Source organism: Thamnophis sirtalis, unplaced genomic scaffold (assembly GCF_051295495.1).
Source record: "Thamnophis sirtalis isolate CommonGarterSnake01/CBP01778 unplaced genomic scaffold, rThaSir2_p1.2 scaffold_8, whole genome shotgun sequence".
NCBI classification, from domain to species: Eukaryota; Metazoa; Chordata; class Lepidosauria; order Squamata; family Natricidae; genus Thamnophis; species Thamnophis sirtalis.
Genome location: NW_028261388.1, coordinates 83,325,016 through 83,340,314, shown reverse-complemented (window position 1 = coordinate 83,340,314; position 15,299 = coordinate 83,325,016). Strand labels below are relative to the sequence as shown.

Here is a 15,299-nt window from a genome sequence, read left to right as displayed (position 1 = left end):
AAAGCTATCGGTCACTCTGCATCTTCATTGTCAGTTCTAAGGTTGGCTTGCTGTATATGTTGTCACTAGTTTGATCTTATTTACATGTAATTTTAGTTCCATTTTTTTTCTCTGTTACCTGACTTTCATTACTAGAGCTTCCATTCATTTGCATTTTCAGTTATCAGAGTAATGTCATCAGCATAACACGGGTTATTTATGTTTTCTCATCGACTTTTAAGACTACACTTATCTTATTCTAATACAGCTTCCCTCAATATATTTCCAGATGCAGGTTGAATAAATAAAAAGAGTGTATGATTTGTCTTGCATACTGCTATTTTTCATTGATAATACACATTAATCAGTGGAAAACTTTTTTTAAAAAAAATATGTTTATATGCACGTGTGTACCTTTATACAAAAACATTCCCCTTTCTCAAATTATACCAGTGAAATTATACCAAATTATGTTTTGGGTTTGTGGATACAACCGAGAATCTGAAATAAGGGTTGAAAAAATAAATTATGTGTGTAAAAAAGAATAGAATATAATGAGACTAAGCAGCAGTGGTGGGATTCAGCCAGTTCACACCTATTCGGGAGAACCGGTTCTTAACTTTCTAAGAGGTTCGGAGAACCGGTTGTTGGAAGAAATCTTCTTTTTTTTTTCTGCTTTACAGGGCTAATCCTGTAAGGAAGGCAGGAAGGAAACATTCTGGTGTTGTTTCTAGCTTAATCTTTATTGCCCTGCTTACAGAAATTGCCTCTCCGGTTAACCCTTATTACATTGTAACAGCTAAGGTGAAGCGCCCATCGACCTGAGTAATAGCAATAGCAATAGCAGTTAGACTTATATACGGCTTCATAGGGCTTTCAGCCCTCTCTAAGCGGTTTACAGAGTCAGCATATCGCCCCCCACAGTCTGGGTCCTCATTTCACCCACCTCTGAAGGATGGAAGGCTGAGTCAACCTTGAGCCGGTGAGATTAGAACCGCTGAACTGCAGATAACAGTCAGCTGAAGTGGCCTGCAGTACTGCACCCTAACCACTGCGCCACCTCGGCTCTTTTTAATGTTGAGTTGGCCACGCCCACAAGGTTACATGACCACTAAGCACCGCCTACACACCTGGTCATTAGGACAGAGAACCGGTTGTTAAATTATTTGAATCCCACCACTGCTAAGCAGCATTAATGTACAGGAGGGAATCCACCTGAGGATGCTCAACAGTAAATATTTTGAAGGATATGGAATGGCACTGAACTGTGACACTATATTAGGTATTTTATTCTGAGAATCTTTGTTCTGAATCTTTATTTCTTTTTTCTTATCCTGACAAGTACATAATAGCCAGAAGTTACTCTGGCTAAGAATACTTGAAGTTCTATAGTAGCACCAAGATATTGGGAAGATATCAAGTGAAGGAAAGCTGTTCTAAACTTAAAACTCTGGAAGTATTGTATTTTGTTTGAAAAAAAATCATATTTATTTCTGAGTAGACTGGATAAAGTACTAACATAATAAAATAGAAATAATAAAAAAAATGAAGGAAAGATATAAAATATTATTGTTCTGGTATATAAAATTCTTTAAGAGTCATAATTCTTATATTTCTTTGTTTTATTGTCATTGATTCCTTGAGGTGGGATAAAGGACCTGTGCACAGTATCTTAAAAAGTTACAATCTTAGGTGTTCAAGTAGAAATAGTTGTTCATTAGTCCAAGTTATTTTTTAGAAAAAGAACCGAGGCCTAAATTTGAAGCCAGTGATGAAATACATACTTTGCTGTATGTTAAACAGGCAATGGATTTTCAACACATGTAAACAAATAGCATTTGAATTGGAGTAAAGTGTTGGAGATAATAAAAGCTCAAAAACAAACCTTTGAGAAAACCACAGAAGAATGTTTTTTTGTTGGTTTTTAAAGATTTTATTATTTTGTTTTGTTGATTTTTATTTTTATTTTCCTAAATCCAGGTATTTGATTCATTTCACAAACCCAAATCTCATGTTTTAAAATTTTAGTTTCTGAGTTTTCAGATGGTTTTCAGCATAGGAAAACACCTGTATGATTGTTACATTATTTTCTAAAAATGGTCAAAACTTTTAATAAAATATTTATTAACCAGGAAAAATGTTTCCAAAACTGCATACATTTTCTTCTATAATCTTTTTTTTAAAATCTTCAAAGTGATGTGAGAATGGAGTAAATTTAAAGATTAAATAATTGACATTAACATGCTCTATTCATCCATCATTAAAAGTCTCAAGTCAATATGGCATATATACCTTTCAAAATGTATACTTCTTATTTCTTTCATATGTCATTTACTATATTTCTTGTATTCTCTACATTCTTCTTTGAATATTTATATTTTGACACCCCATTTAACAGCTTATGTACAAGGATTTCTTTTTAATGGAACAACTGGCATCCTCTGTCCTGTATGAAATCAATTAAAATATATAGTATAACAAGTATGGTAGAGTAATCAGAGTTTTTGAATTCAGAGTTCAAATTTCCTCATTCAAGAAGCTCACGCAGTAATCAAAATTCTGAGGGTTATGTTGACACTCAGGATGGAGGTGACATTTGCACACTTGAGCCATTCAGTGGGAATGTAAAATTTAATGCATATTCAGCTGCCAATCTTTGAACCAATCAAGCAGTCAAGTAATGTAGAATCTGTGACTATTTTGCAGCTGAGTAAAGAGTGCTTTGTGTTGTGCATCTGTGTTTGTGTGTGTGTGTGTGTGTGTGAAGATATTTCTCCTCCTACCTTCTGCTACTGCTGTCTGAATATTATTCATCACTTGATATGCAGGGCAATTTTTCTTTTTAGTACCGTTTGGCTTTTGAATATTGCAACAGTTTTCCATGCTGATTAAGTGATGCAGACCAGTTAAGGTTTAGATGTTATTATGGTTTGATAAAACATGAACATGATAAGTGCAATGTGCTACAAAACCAGGATGTTGTCATGAAGCACTTTTGGAACAAGGGCAGTGATTGAAACCTGCTTGATATCCCTTCCAGAGAAAATGTGCTTGTCTGGTAGTCTTCCAATATTTCAGTATGGCATTTCCAAGCATTGCTACATTAAGTCCTTTGAAATGAAAATGCCAGGTTTTTTACTTGAATATGTGAAAATGCATACAGATACGTGACTGATTGCATATATGCATGCATGCTTGCATGCATACATGCATGTACACACACACACACACACACACACACACACACACACACAGAGTTTCTATTCCAGGGCTTTAATTTTGGAGGAAGATGCAAAAAGCAATACCATTCTATTTAATATAAATTAATACCGTATATGCACATGCTAAACACAACTTTAAAATTTGATCAGTGGATCATTTTTGTCTATTTATAAATAATAAGATTTAGAAGGGGCAAATGGCTTTTTAAATAGTTCAGGACCATCCAGAACCATTGCCACTTTTCTTGACCTTCAAGGTTTTGTCACCTCAGTGTTGATAATAGAATTATTGAATTTGTTTTGCTTTTTTTTTTTCATAGGCCTAGTTCCATAGAGATCTTGCTCTAAGAAATTTCAAGGAGGGGATAAATACGATGGAAGGAAAAAAATCAATTTAAACCGAGAGATAACTTAAACTCTATATTTCGTTATATTCCCTGTATAAAACACTTTTAGAGAGAAAAGTTTCATTTTAACACACCACAATCATATTTTTAAAACACTTTTATACATTTTCCAACTTAATATCTTTTTTAAAAAAATTCTCAAAACCGTATGTCAGAGATATTCTTTGAATTAATTAAATTATTCTTAGTAAATATGATAGAAAAGTAATTTCTATGCAATATTATCTTTTCATTAAAGATAACCAAATAACTTTTTATATAACAGGAGAGGAGGTAGGTTTTATTTTCTAATTGTAATAAAATTGACAAATTGTAAAGTACTTTATTCCTCATAAATGATTGTTGTCTACTACATAGAGTGAAACCACTGTAGAATTCATCTATAAGTAGTAACAATAAACAGCATAAAGATGAAAAATAAGTAAAGCCTTACTCAGTACTATGTATAGAGTTTCCAATCATTTATTACTGATCAAATGATTCAGGGAGTATCTGGTAACACCAATTACCGGTTTGAAAGTAAGAGTCAACTGTGTTTAACCTTCCCTTCAAGGCAATTTGATCAAGGTTGCTTTTGCACATTCCATGCAGAAAATCCAAAGGAGTTATATCTTCTTCATTTCATATCAGCAAAAACGTGATTCTTAGCCAGCACAATGCATTGTTTTACATGACTGTAAAATAGCCATCGAATCATTGGTTGAAAAGGCAGTGTATATCTTTAAAAAAAAAAAACAACTAGTATGAAATATTGAAGCCTGCTTCTAACTATGCATCATAACGAGGCTTAGGTGTGTCTTAAGTGCGTCCAAATCATTATTGTCTAGCACTATCAGTCAAAACTGGCTGCCTATTGGTCTCCGGATACGCTTCAAGGCGCTAGTCGTCACTTATAAAGCCCTTCATGGTATTGGACCTGGGTCCTTGAGAGACCGCCTGCTGCCAATTACCTCCTCTAGACCGATTAGATCCCACAGATTAGGCCTCCTCCGAATTCCATCCGCCGGCCAGTGTCGACTGGCGACTACCCGGAGGAGAGCCTTCTCTGTGGCCGCTCCGACCCTCTGGAACGAACTCCCCGTGGAGATTCGAACCCTCACCACCCTCCAGACCTTCCGCAAAGCCCTTAAAACCTGGCTATTCCGACAGGCCTGGGGCTAAAAAGCTTCTACCCCCTTCTTGAATGGTATGACTGTTGTGTGTTTTAAATTATGTATTGTTGCGTGTCGTTTTAATTTTTGTCTGCATCCCCCTCCCTTGGTTGAGTTGTGAGCCGCCCTGAGTCCTCTTCGGGGGGAAAAGGACGGCATATAAATAAAATAAACATTCAAACATTCAAACATTCAAAAGCCAATCTGTACCTTCTTTGTTTTTTCTTGATTAGATTTTCTATTATTTTTTCACAATGAAGATGCTGCTAAGAAACTGTACATTATATGGAAAGGGATGTTATTGGAGCATTTCTACAGCTCTTAATAATTAGGAGTCATGCTAGGTAGGACCGTAACATACAAGCAGTAGTGTACCAATACTAACTTGAAGGTCAGCTGAAGAAATAACTTCCTCAGGAAATTAATGTGCTCTACCTGGGGTGCCTAACCAAGGGCCCTTAAGACAACAGCTTTAGATCTTGGCAGGCATATCCACCTGCTGTCTGCGGTAAATCAGCACATGCTGAGAAAGTAGATGTTGCTCTGAATGAAGCTAGCAGAATTATTACTGGATGCCTTAAATCTACGCCTCTAAATAAGAGGTACCAGCTAGCTTGCATTGCTCCGCTGGCTCTTTGCAAAGAAGCAGGAGCATACAAAGAAGAGGCTCGTCAACAATATCTAGACAACAACCCCTTCTTTATGGGCTACAACCAGCTCATTGGAGATTTAATTCCGGGAATTTCAATTTCAATTTTCTTTATTTGTATGCCGCCCTTTTCCCTGAGGGGACTCAGGGCGGCTCACAGTTCAAGGGGGGGGGGAACAGACAAGTTACAAACATGAAAACCATACACCGTTAAAAAAGCACAACAGTCATACCATTTGAGTGGGATTGCAAGTCTTTTAGCCCCAGGCCTGTCGGAACAGCCAGGTTTTAAGGGCTATGCGGAAGGTCTGGAGGGTGGTGAGGGTACGAATCTCCACGGGGAGATCGTTCCAAAGGGTCGGAGCAGCCACCGAGAAGGCTCTCCTCTGGGTAGTTGCCAGACGACATTGGCCAGCAGATGGAATTTGGAGGACGCCTAGTCTATGGGATCTTATCGGTCTAGTGGAGGTAATTGGCAGTAGGTAGTAGGGAAAAGCTTATTTAGGTTAATGGAAGATTTTGAAGAATTTGAAAGCAGAGTGGACGCGTGAAAAGCTTACAAAGAACCAGCACTGGATGGAACCAATGCAGGGGCTTGCAACTGAACCTGGAGAAAGCCTGGGAAGGATGCAGAATCGTTGAATAGACCGCAAATGAGTACGAGAAGATCCAGAGGCACTCTGAACCAATGGGGCTATCTGGTGGCTTCTGACCTTTGCGATCGTGTGACATGCAAGCAACACCACATATGTATACTCCCTTTCTGTCCTTATCAGTGTACACTTGAGGACCTCATGACAGTGCAACAGAACACAATTAATGTTGCTAGTTTCTGGGCAAGATTTTTTTTTACTTGTACATATTTTAAACTTGTATTTTATACATAGGGTAGTGTTCTGATCTTCTCCTCTGTCCAGTAACGAAAGCCGAGACAAGCGTAAAATGGAATGTCTTTTAATAACAAGACCAGACTCTCGGTGGCTGAAAGCCAAATAAACAAACAGATAAGGACTTTGGCAGCAAGTCCGACAAACCTTAGCAGCAATGCAAACAAACTCTGGCAGCAATCCAGCCTGCCAAGTTTGTTTCTCGTTAGTCAAACGTTGACTTCTGCAAGAAGGGCCTGGCACAAGCAGTCTCTTTTATAGTCTGGGAGAGGAGCTTAATGACCATCAGCTGAGCGTAATTACCTCCTGTAATTACATAGTTGTTCTTGACGCCGAGTAGCCCTTCGACGGCGTGCATCCCGGAACAACTCACTGTTGGTTTCTGTATCTCTTTCCCTTGTCTCCTCCCCACTGGTCCAAGGCTCAGGCGCCTCCTGGTGTCCAACTAGTCTCTCTGTGCCCTGCTCGGAGTCAGAACCCTGTCCAGGGTCCTCCACATCCTCCAGGGCCGACTCATAGGGCCCCTCGCTGTCGGAGTCTGGTGGCAGCTCTAACGGCTCCTGCTGGGCCACAACAGGATACGATAGGAATAGGAGGAATGGAATGGAATGGAATGGAATAGAATAGAATAGAATAGAATAGAATAGAATAGAATAGAATAGTGTGAACACTAGAAACTTTATTTGGTCAAGTGTGATTAGACATACAAGGAATTTGTCTCTGGTGCAGAAGCTCTATTGTTTTATAGTATGCCTTATTTTAATTGTGATGCTTCTGATACAAATAAACATAAGAAAAAAGGTGTTGTTTTTTTAAAACTGCAAAAAAATATAGGAGGGTTGCAAGTGAAAGATAATTATGTTTTCATTTGCACACCCTAAAATTCTGTGAATGAAATACAGTGATTGTGAGAAAACCTGACCTGAAAAAACCCGGAGCTGGAAGCATTCTCTGTTACCTAGCATGTAGCACTTTATCTTCATTCCCACTTACATACAAGAGAAAACAGATGAACAGAAATCCTGTGTGATGGATTTGACAGTCTCAATCCATATTTCTACAATCTTTGACAGACACCGAAACCTGGAAATATATTGGGCCATAACCCATGGCTGCTGAAAAGCATTCAAGCTGCTATATCAAAAACTGGGGGGGGGGGGAAGGGCTGAGACTGCATTTATGGTTTAAATTATAAGTAAACTTGATCAGCTGCAAATCCACAGCAGAACATCAGCGTAAAACTCAGACACTTCCTGAGAGAATATCGAAGCTACTGCCATTATCAACCAATCATTTTTACTTGTAAAAATTACAACCCAAACTGTGCATTAGAGCAGGAAAGACAAGAAATCTACATAAATTAAAAGTCACCATTTTATGATTACCAGAATACTGAAACTATGAAAAGAAGCCCAGATTTTTTTTAAAAAAAACTTCTTTGGTATAAAATTAAGAGCAGTTTGGAGTATTAAGAATGCTTATAGATTAATGCAAGAAGTATAGCTGTGCTTATGTATATTAGAAATGTGCTCCTGAACACCTCATGAATTTCCTGTTCAAGAAAATGTATGAGACTGAAATCAAATAATGGAAATGTGTTCTGACCCCCCTCGTTCCACACCAAAGCACACTCCGAGCCAGAGATAAATTACAGCATTTAATGAACAGACAAACAAGTCCTTGGCAGCAACCCAGCACAGACAAGCTTGGGCAGCAATAAACACAGATAAGGCTTGGCAGCAATCCAGCCTGCCAAGCTTCTAACAATGTTCTCCGACATTCAATCCTGTGTTGACTTCTGCAAAGAAGGGCTTGTGCACAAGTAGCCTTTTTATAGTCTGGAGAAGAGCCTAATGACCACCAGCTGAGTACAATCACCTCCTGTAATTGCGTAATTGTTCCTGATGCCTATTAGCTCTTCGATGGTGTGCATCCAGGAACAACTCACTACTGGTATCTGGCTCACTCTCCCTTGTCTCCTCCCCACTGGTCCAGGGCTCAAGTGCCTCCTGGTGGCCAACCAGCCTCTCTACGCCCTGCTTGGAGTCGGAACCCTGTCCAGGGTCCTCCACATCCTCCAGAGCCGACTCAGAGGGCCCCTCGCTGTCGGAATCTGGTGGCAGCTCCAATGGCTCCTGCTGGGCCACAACAGAAATGTTACAAAGTTGAATGTCCTGTACAGGCATATACAATGTCATTAACATGAAAATGAGATCCATGTACTTCTTCCTCTTCGTGAAACATGAACAAAAAAAATACTTTTATTTATGTTTCCAGCATGACCACATTTTGCCTTGCAAAGTCATCCCAAAGGTGGTTTTTCAGGAGGCAACTGAACTTTCTTCTTTTTTTTCTTTGGAGACGTTTCACTTCTCATCCAAGAAGCTTCTTCAGCTCTTGACAGGATAGTGGGCAATGGAAGGATTTATATTCCCACTATCCTGCCAGAGCTGAAGAAGTGAAATGTCTTCAAAGAAAAAACAAGAAAGTCCAGTTACCTCCTGAAAAAGCACCTTTGGGACAACCAGGACCTGGATGACGGAGAATCTCTTCGAACTCTTGCAAAGTCATGTTAATAAATATATACATTATAAAGATTGAAATACTAGTAATTGTGATGTTTTAAAAACTGGGAGGCTATACACTTGTGATCCAAATACCCATGACTTTAATAGCAGTGTTAGTGTGCGTGTATTTATTTATTTATTTATTTATTTGTCTTGTATGCCGCCCACTCCCGGAGGACTCCGGGTGGCTCACAAAAGACAAGGGAAAGGGGGGAACGAGACAAAGACAACATATTAAAAACAAAACCAACATTCACAATTTCCGTGGAGGTAGATGCTTCTCAGCTCCCCCCAGCCTGCTGGAACAGCCAGGACTTGGTGGCTTTGCGGAAGGCCGGGAGGGTAGTAAGGGTCCGGATCTCAACAGGGAGCTCGTTCCAGAGGGCCGGAGCTGCAACAGAGAAGGCTCTCCCCCGGGGAGTCGCCAGCCGACATTGGCTGGCAGATGGAATCCGGAGGAGACCTAACCTGTGCGATCTAATTGGCCAGTCGCCAGTGTAGGGGTGTGTGTGTGTGTGTGTGTTTGTGTGTGTGTGTGTGTGTGTTTGTGATAATAATTTCATTAAAAATTGCTATTCTTCCATCCAGGAACTGTTATATTAATTATTTTGCCCCTTTTCTTTTTCTGCTGTTAAGCTTCATTCTGACTTGGACAAGGGAGTGGGAAGCGTTAAGTATACATTATCAGGAGACGGAGCTGGTACAGTATTTACCATTGATGAAACCACAGGGGACATTCATGCCATAAAGAGCCTTGACCGTGAAGAGAAGCCTTTCTACACCCTTCGTGCTCAAGCAGTAGACATTGACACAAGGAAGCCATTGGAACCTGAATCAGAGTTCATCATCAAAGTGCAGGACATTAATGATAATGAACCAAAATTCCTGGATGGGCCTTACATTGCCAACGTCCCTGAAATGTCACCAGTAGGTAAGTAATCTTTTAAAGGATTCTTATCCTCAAGCATAAACTCATTCCATCTGTCTTCGTTTTTTCCTTTTGTCCCCCTACCCCTTTTCTTTGAATACATGATGCAAATTAAAAAAGTTGATGCTTTGACAATTGTAGATGCTGTTGACACATGAGGTGCCTACCAAATCAGTTGCTTCTAGGATAAGAAAGACTACTGTTGTTTTTATCTTGCACAGATATTCTGTTTTTTCTGAGTTTGAGTTTTATTTAGCTTGTATGCCGCCCTACTCCCGGAAGACTCGGGGCGGCTAACAATAAGAAGGGAAGGGGGGGTACAAAAATAAAACAACAGGGATTCGGACCCTCACCTCTCTCCAGGCCTTCCGAAAAGCCATCAAAACCTGGCTTTGCCGGCAGGCCTGGGGGTGATGAGTTCCCTCCCCTCTCGACATGTATGGTTGTGCGACTGTTGCCTACTTTTATTATTTGTATTTTGTCTTTTATGTTCCCCCTTTTTTCCCCTTTGAATTGTTCGCTGCCCTGAGTCCTCCCGGAGAAGGGCGGCATACAAATAATAAAATACCAATACCAATTAAAATTCAGCAACAGTCATAACATAGGATGGGGCTGGATAATTCAACAGCTCCAGGCCTGCCGGAACAGCCAGGTCTTAGTTGCTTTGCGGAAGGCCGGAAGGGTAGTAAGGGTCCGAATCTCAACGGGGAGTTCGTTCCATGTCATTTCCATATATATCATTACTGAGTTCATTATGGTGATCGCTAGCTTTTTGTGTATAGTTGAATGCAAAAATGTAGGCGCCCACTTAAATTGTACATTCCCATGAATGAACTTCACATAACAAATGTGTGTGGGATTACACAGGGGTTCAAAACAAGAAGATAGGGAATGGGTAGGTGCAGAAGTTTGGACAATCTTTCAGCTAGTACTTCGTAGTTTCTTATTTTCTGTAGCCAGCTAATAATCTTTCTACTTTGATTTTTTTCCCCTTCAGTTCTTTTTGCACAATTCTAACTTCAAACTGTTTGTATGCCTCCCTGCATGTTTGAGATCTCCCTTCAGATCTTTAATAACATTGTATTCTGAGGATTGTGAAGCCTCTTCCAAAACCTTTCTTCTTTTTTTTTTTGCCCTATAAATACTTCATGGTTGATTTGTAATTAGGTCGTGGATTGTTTGTCTTGCTGAAATATTCAACTTTTGAACTTCAACTTTTTTCACTGATTGTGGAACATTGCTGGCATTTGGTTGAATCCATTTCCTTTGCATTTGCACAATATTTCTCTTACTGAAGGCTGCCACATAATCCTTAAAAAAAATTACAGCCATGTGTACACACATTGTGAAATGTGTTTCCTCCTAAAATGTTCCATCCCTTTTTCTCCAAATATAAGTTTTGTGGTCATGGCAGCACAATTCAATTTTCCTTTATCAGCCCAAAAGAACTTTGTTCCAAAATGTTTTAGGCTTAGCATGTTTTCTTTCCACATACTTCAATTGATGATTTTTCTGATAAGAGCCAAGGTGGCGCAGTGGTTAAATGCAGCACTGCAGGCTACTGCTAGATCAGCAGTTCAGCGGTTCAAATCTCACCGGCTCAGGGTTGACTCAGCCTTCCATCCTTCCGAGGTGGGTAAAATGAGGACCCAGATTGTTGGGGGCAATATGCTGACTATCTGTAAACCGCTTAGAGAGGCCTGAAAGGCCTATGAAGCGGTATATAAGTCTACTGCTATTGCTATTGCTATTGATACAGCCGGATGAACATTTCATTTCTGAAAATTCCCAAGCAGACCAAGGGCCTTTGAACAAACTTCTCTGCTGTCAGCTCAACTATTCAGCAAGTCATTAACAGTGAATTGGCCATTCTGCTTTGCAGATTTGACTAGATTTCAGGAAGTTGTATCAGGTTTTTCTATGGTTGTCTGCTAGCTTCAGAAGAGTCCCATGTGACTTCTATTTCTTAGTAATGTTCTTCATAACTGAAATTGCTAGATGAAAATGTTTAGAAAAGTTTTTTGTGGCATTTGCATCTTTGTAAGAATGAATTATATTTACTTTCAAATATTTAGACGGTTGCTAAAAGTCCATCGTTTTGAATGACAATTGTAATCTGAAGAGCCAAGGTGGCGCAGTGGTTAAATGCAGCACTGCAGGCTACTTCAGCTGACTGCAGTTCTGCAGTTCGGCTGTTCAAATCTCACCGGCTCAGGGTTGACTCAGCCTTCCATCCTTCCGAGGTGGGAAAAATGTGGAGCCGGATTGTTGGGGGCAATGTGCTGACTCTGTAAACTGCTTAGAGAGGGCTGAAAACCCTATGAAGCGGTATATAAGTCTAACTGCTATTGCTATTAGAAAGACCAACATTTTCTCCTGTGAAATTGTAATCATTGAGCTATTTACACACCCAATGAGTCAATTATCTTATTGATAAATTTAAAGAAGAAAAAAGAATCACCGCGGCAACCGTGCTTAAACTAGTCTCCTAAGCATATTTAGTGTTATTTTCTGAATTTATAAACAACAGTGCAAATTAGTAAATATGCATTCAAATTTGGAGAAAAAGTATTGTTTTACTTTGTACCATAGCAAGGTTGTATCAAATTCGGTTTGTAGGAAAACATTGAACATACAATTTCCCCAGGATTTTGCATAAATGTTATAAGCAGGTGTATATGTAACATTATTGTGGAAGTGTGAGCTTGTACCTTTAGCACAAACAATTGGTACTGAACCCAGCAGTGATGAGCAGGCAGGGGAGGCACAGCTTCACCACTGTCAATCATGAAAAGGAAAAAAAATGAAAAAGGAAAAGGCGAGTGCTGAGGTTAGGCTAGCTAGCTGCTGCCACACCGTGAATGGCTGCCTGTTTAAAAAAGCCTCTAAAAAGCGCCAGGGGTGGGTTTCAATCGGTTCGCAGCGGTCCCTGCGAACCGGTTGGTTGGCGAACCCGGAAGTAAGTAACTTCCGGGAACGGCAAAGGGCCCACCTGCCCGCCCGCGCTCCTTACCCAGTTTTGACAAGTTCTGCGCTTCCACGCATGCGCAGGACGCATACAGCGCCTGCGCGATCCTCCAGGAGCAGCTGGAGCATCGCACAGACGCTAGTACGCATGCGTGCACCACGCGCGTGCACGAGGACGCTGCCGGCCTCGTTCCAACCGAACCGGTTGGAACGGGGCAAGAAACCCACCCCTGAAAAGCGCCCTCTACTATGAGGCAGGAGAACTGCATGCCTCATCTAGTCTGACTTTTTAGGCGCTCCAGCAGAGTTAAGCGAGGGTTAAAAGCCTAAAAAATTCCGAGGTAGTTGAGGCACGTAGTTCTCTTGCCTCACAGTAGATGGCACATTTTTTAGAGGTTTCAACTCTGTCATTCTGTTTAAAGCTGCAGTCACGCTCACTCTTCCTCCTCTCTTTCTCCGTTTCTGATGCCCCACACCCCACGCTCCCTCTTTTCCTTCAAATTTCCTTTTTTTCTTTTTTCTTTTAATAAATGCAATGCTCAGGCATTCTCTCCTCTCCCGCAACATCCCAGTGACTAAAGTGCTTTCTTTCGCCCGCCTGTGCTCACAGCAGAGCTGAGGTGGGCTGCCGCGAGCACAGACAGTGAAAGAAAGTGCTTTAGAATAGAATAGAATAGAATTTTATTATTTGTATGCCGCCCTTCTCCGGGAGGACTCAGGGCGGTGAACAATTCAAATGGGGGAAAGGGGGAACATAAAAACGTAATACAAATAATAAAATAGTCAGTGGGGTGTCGGGGGAGAGGACTGCTTCACCAGCCATAAACCTCACCGCACGTCACTGGAACCCAGGCACTGCAAAATAAAAAAAAACAGAGAGGCATTGCCATGTGAACCACATACCATTTAGGTAACTACATTGCAATGGTGTCCTAACTTTGGATAAACTTTAATATCATTATAGCATTTTAAATGTACACCAACTTTATTTTGATTAATTTGTTACCATCAAAGATGTCATAGAATAATGGCATGGCCTGGATAAAAGTAAAGGGCTAGCTACAAAAAAGTGTTAAAAGGTGCCAATATTCACAGTCCACATGCTACTCTTACTCTTACTATCACAGTTTGTAGTAAACAGCTTTACAGTCACATGGCCCATCTAGCATGAGGCTTTACCACAAGTGTTCTTTTATTCAGAGACACAAATATCTCAGCATGGAATCTAATTTTTTTTTACTTCCCCAACTTCTGGATTAGCTTTCTTTTTAACCATCAAATGCAGTGTCTAATTAGACTTGACAGCAGGTGATCTGTAATCAAATACATCGCCACGTTTTAAAAAACTAATGAAAGCTGGGAGGGGGAGTGACTGCAATTGGAACAGGAGAGTGGGAGTGTGGCATTTCCCTTGGTGTTTTATAACAATTTTAGCCTGTTCATTAAAAGCAATTTCAATTTCATCTGCGTTGCTTCTATTTGTCAAAGGGTCATCTGGGTTTGTGTTGGTTTTTATGGGCAAGAGGAGAACCTAAATCATTTAAAGATTAGGTCTACTGATTATACTTAAACACATGGCATAGCAATTTACTGTGGTTTCCCTTTCTCTTCTGAAGAATATTACCACAACTAATACAGTTACTAATAATGATAACAACAGAATTTGGTACAAGCCAAATATATTGGATTCCAGTCTTATCTCAACATTTTAAATTAATCACCAAGAGTTTCTGAGCTGCAGACATATCTATTTTCCCAATATAAGATTTTGCTCTTTAGAATTTAGATTGTTTAATGTTTCAATAATAATTGGATCTTTGTAGTATGCTAGAAACAGAAATAAATACTTTTGTCAACTATCTATTAGTATATTGACACAGCCAACAAAGAAGAGTGCCTTTATTAGAAATCTCGGACCAAGATAAGGCAAACTGGTGCCTTCTCCAGATTTATACAATATTTCCTTTAATTTTGTAATGAAATATAAAGTATCATTACTTCTATTCTTTTATATTTCCTGCTTGGCACTGTATCACAACCAAATTGAAAGGGACTTCATAAAGTTGTGAAGTTCAAGCTCAGCCTTAAAAAAAACATTATGTCAGTCTGTCAAGAATTTCTATTATATCAATGGTATTTGCAAGTAATTACAAATGCAAGCATTTTGAGGAAATGATAGAAACTTAGCACATCTATTTGTATCTTTTCAGTCAATAGTTTTTTCAGTAAGTACTTTTTAATCTATATTTTCATAGAAGATAGTTTGAGGTACAGTAGCTTCTATGTAGAGTTTGGTAGAGTTTGGATTGCTGCCAAGGCTTATCTGTGCTGGATTCCTGCCAAGGCTTATCTGTGCCGGTTTGCTGCCAAGGACCTGTCTGTCTGTTAATTAAATATTGTAACTTATCTTTGGCTTGGAGTGTGTGTTGGTGTGGGGCGAGGAGGGTCAGAACAGTTTAGCATGTGCATGTATTAAGTTATAGTTCATGGGGATGTTCCAATGGGCCTAAGAGCGAAAAACTACTAACAACTGAGTATCTGTT

At 39.8% G+C, this 15,299-nt stretch overlaps 1 protein-coding gene across 1 annotated transcript in view; it reads left to right on the top strand.

Annotated features, from left to right (window-relative positions):
- Nucleotides 1-15,299, top strand: part of CDH12 (cadherin 12) — a 409,272-nt gene that overhangs the window by 296,296 nt on the left and 97,677 nt on the right. Inside the window, exon 4 of the mRNA XM_087721991.1 lies at nt 9,498-9,792. Within this exon, the coding sequence (XP_087578117.1) occupies nt 9,498-9,792 (295 nt within the window). The remainder of the gene's footprint in view (nt 1-9,497; nt 9,793-15,299) is intronic.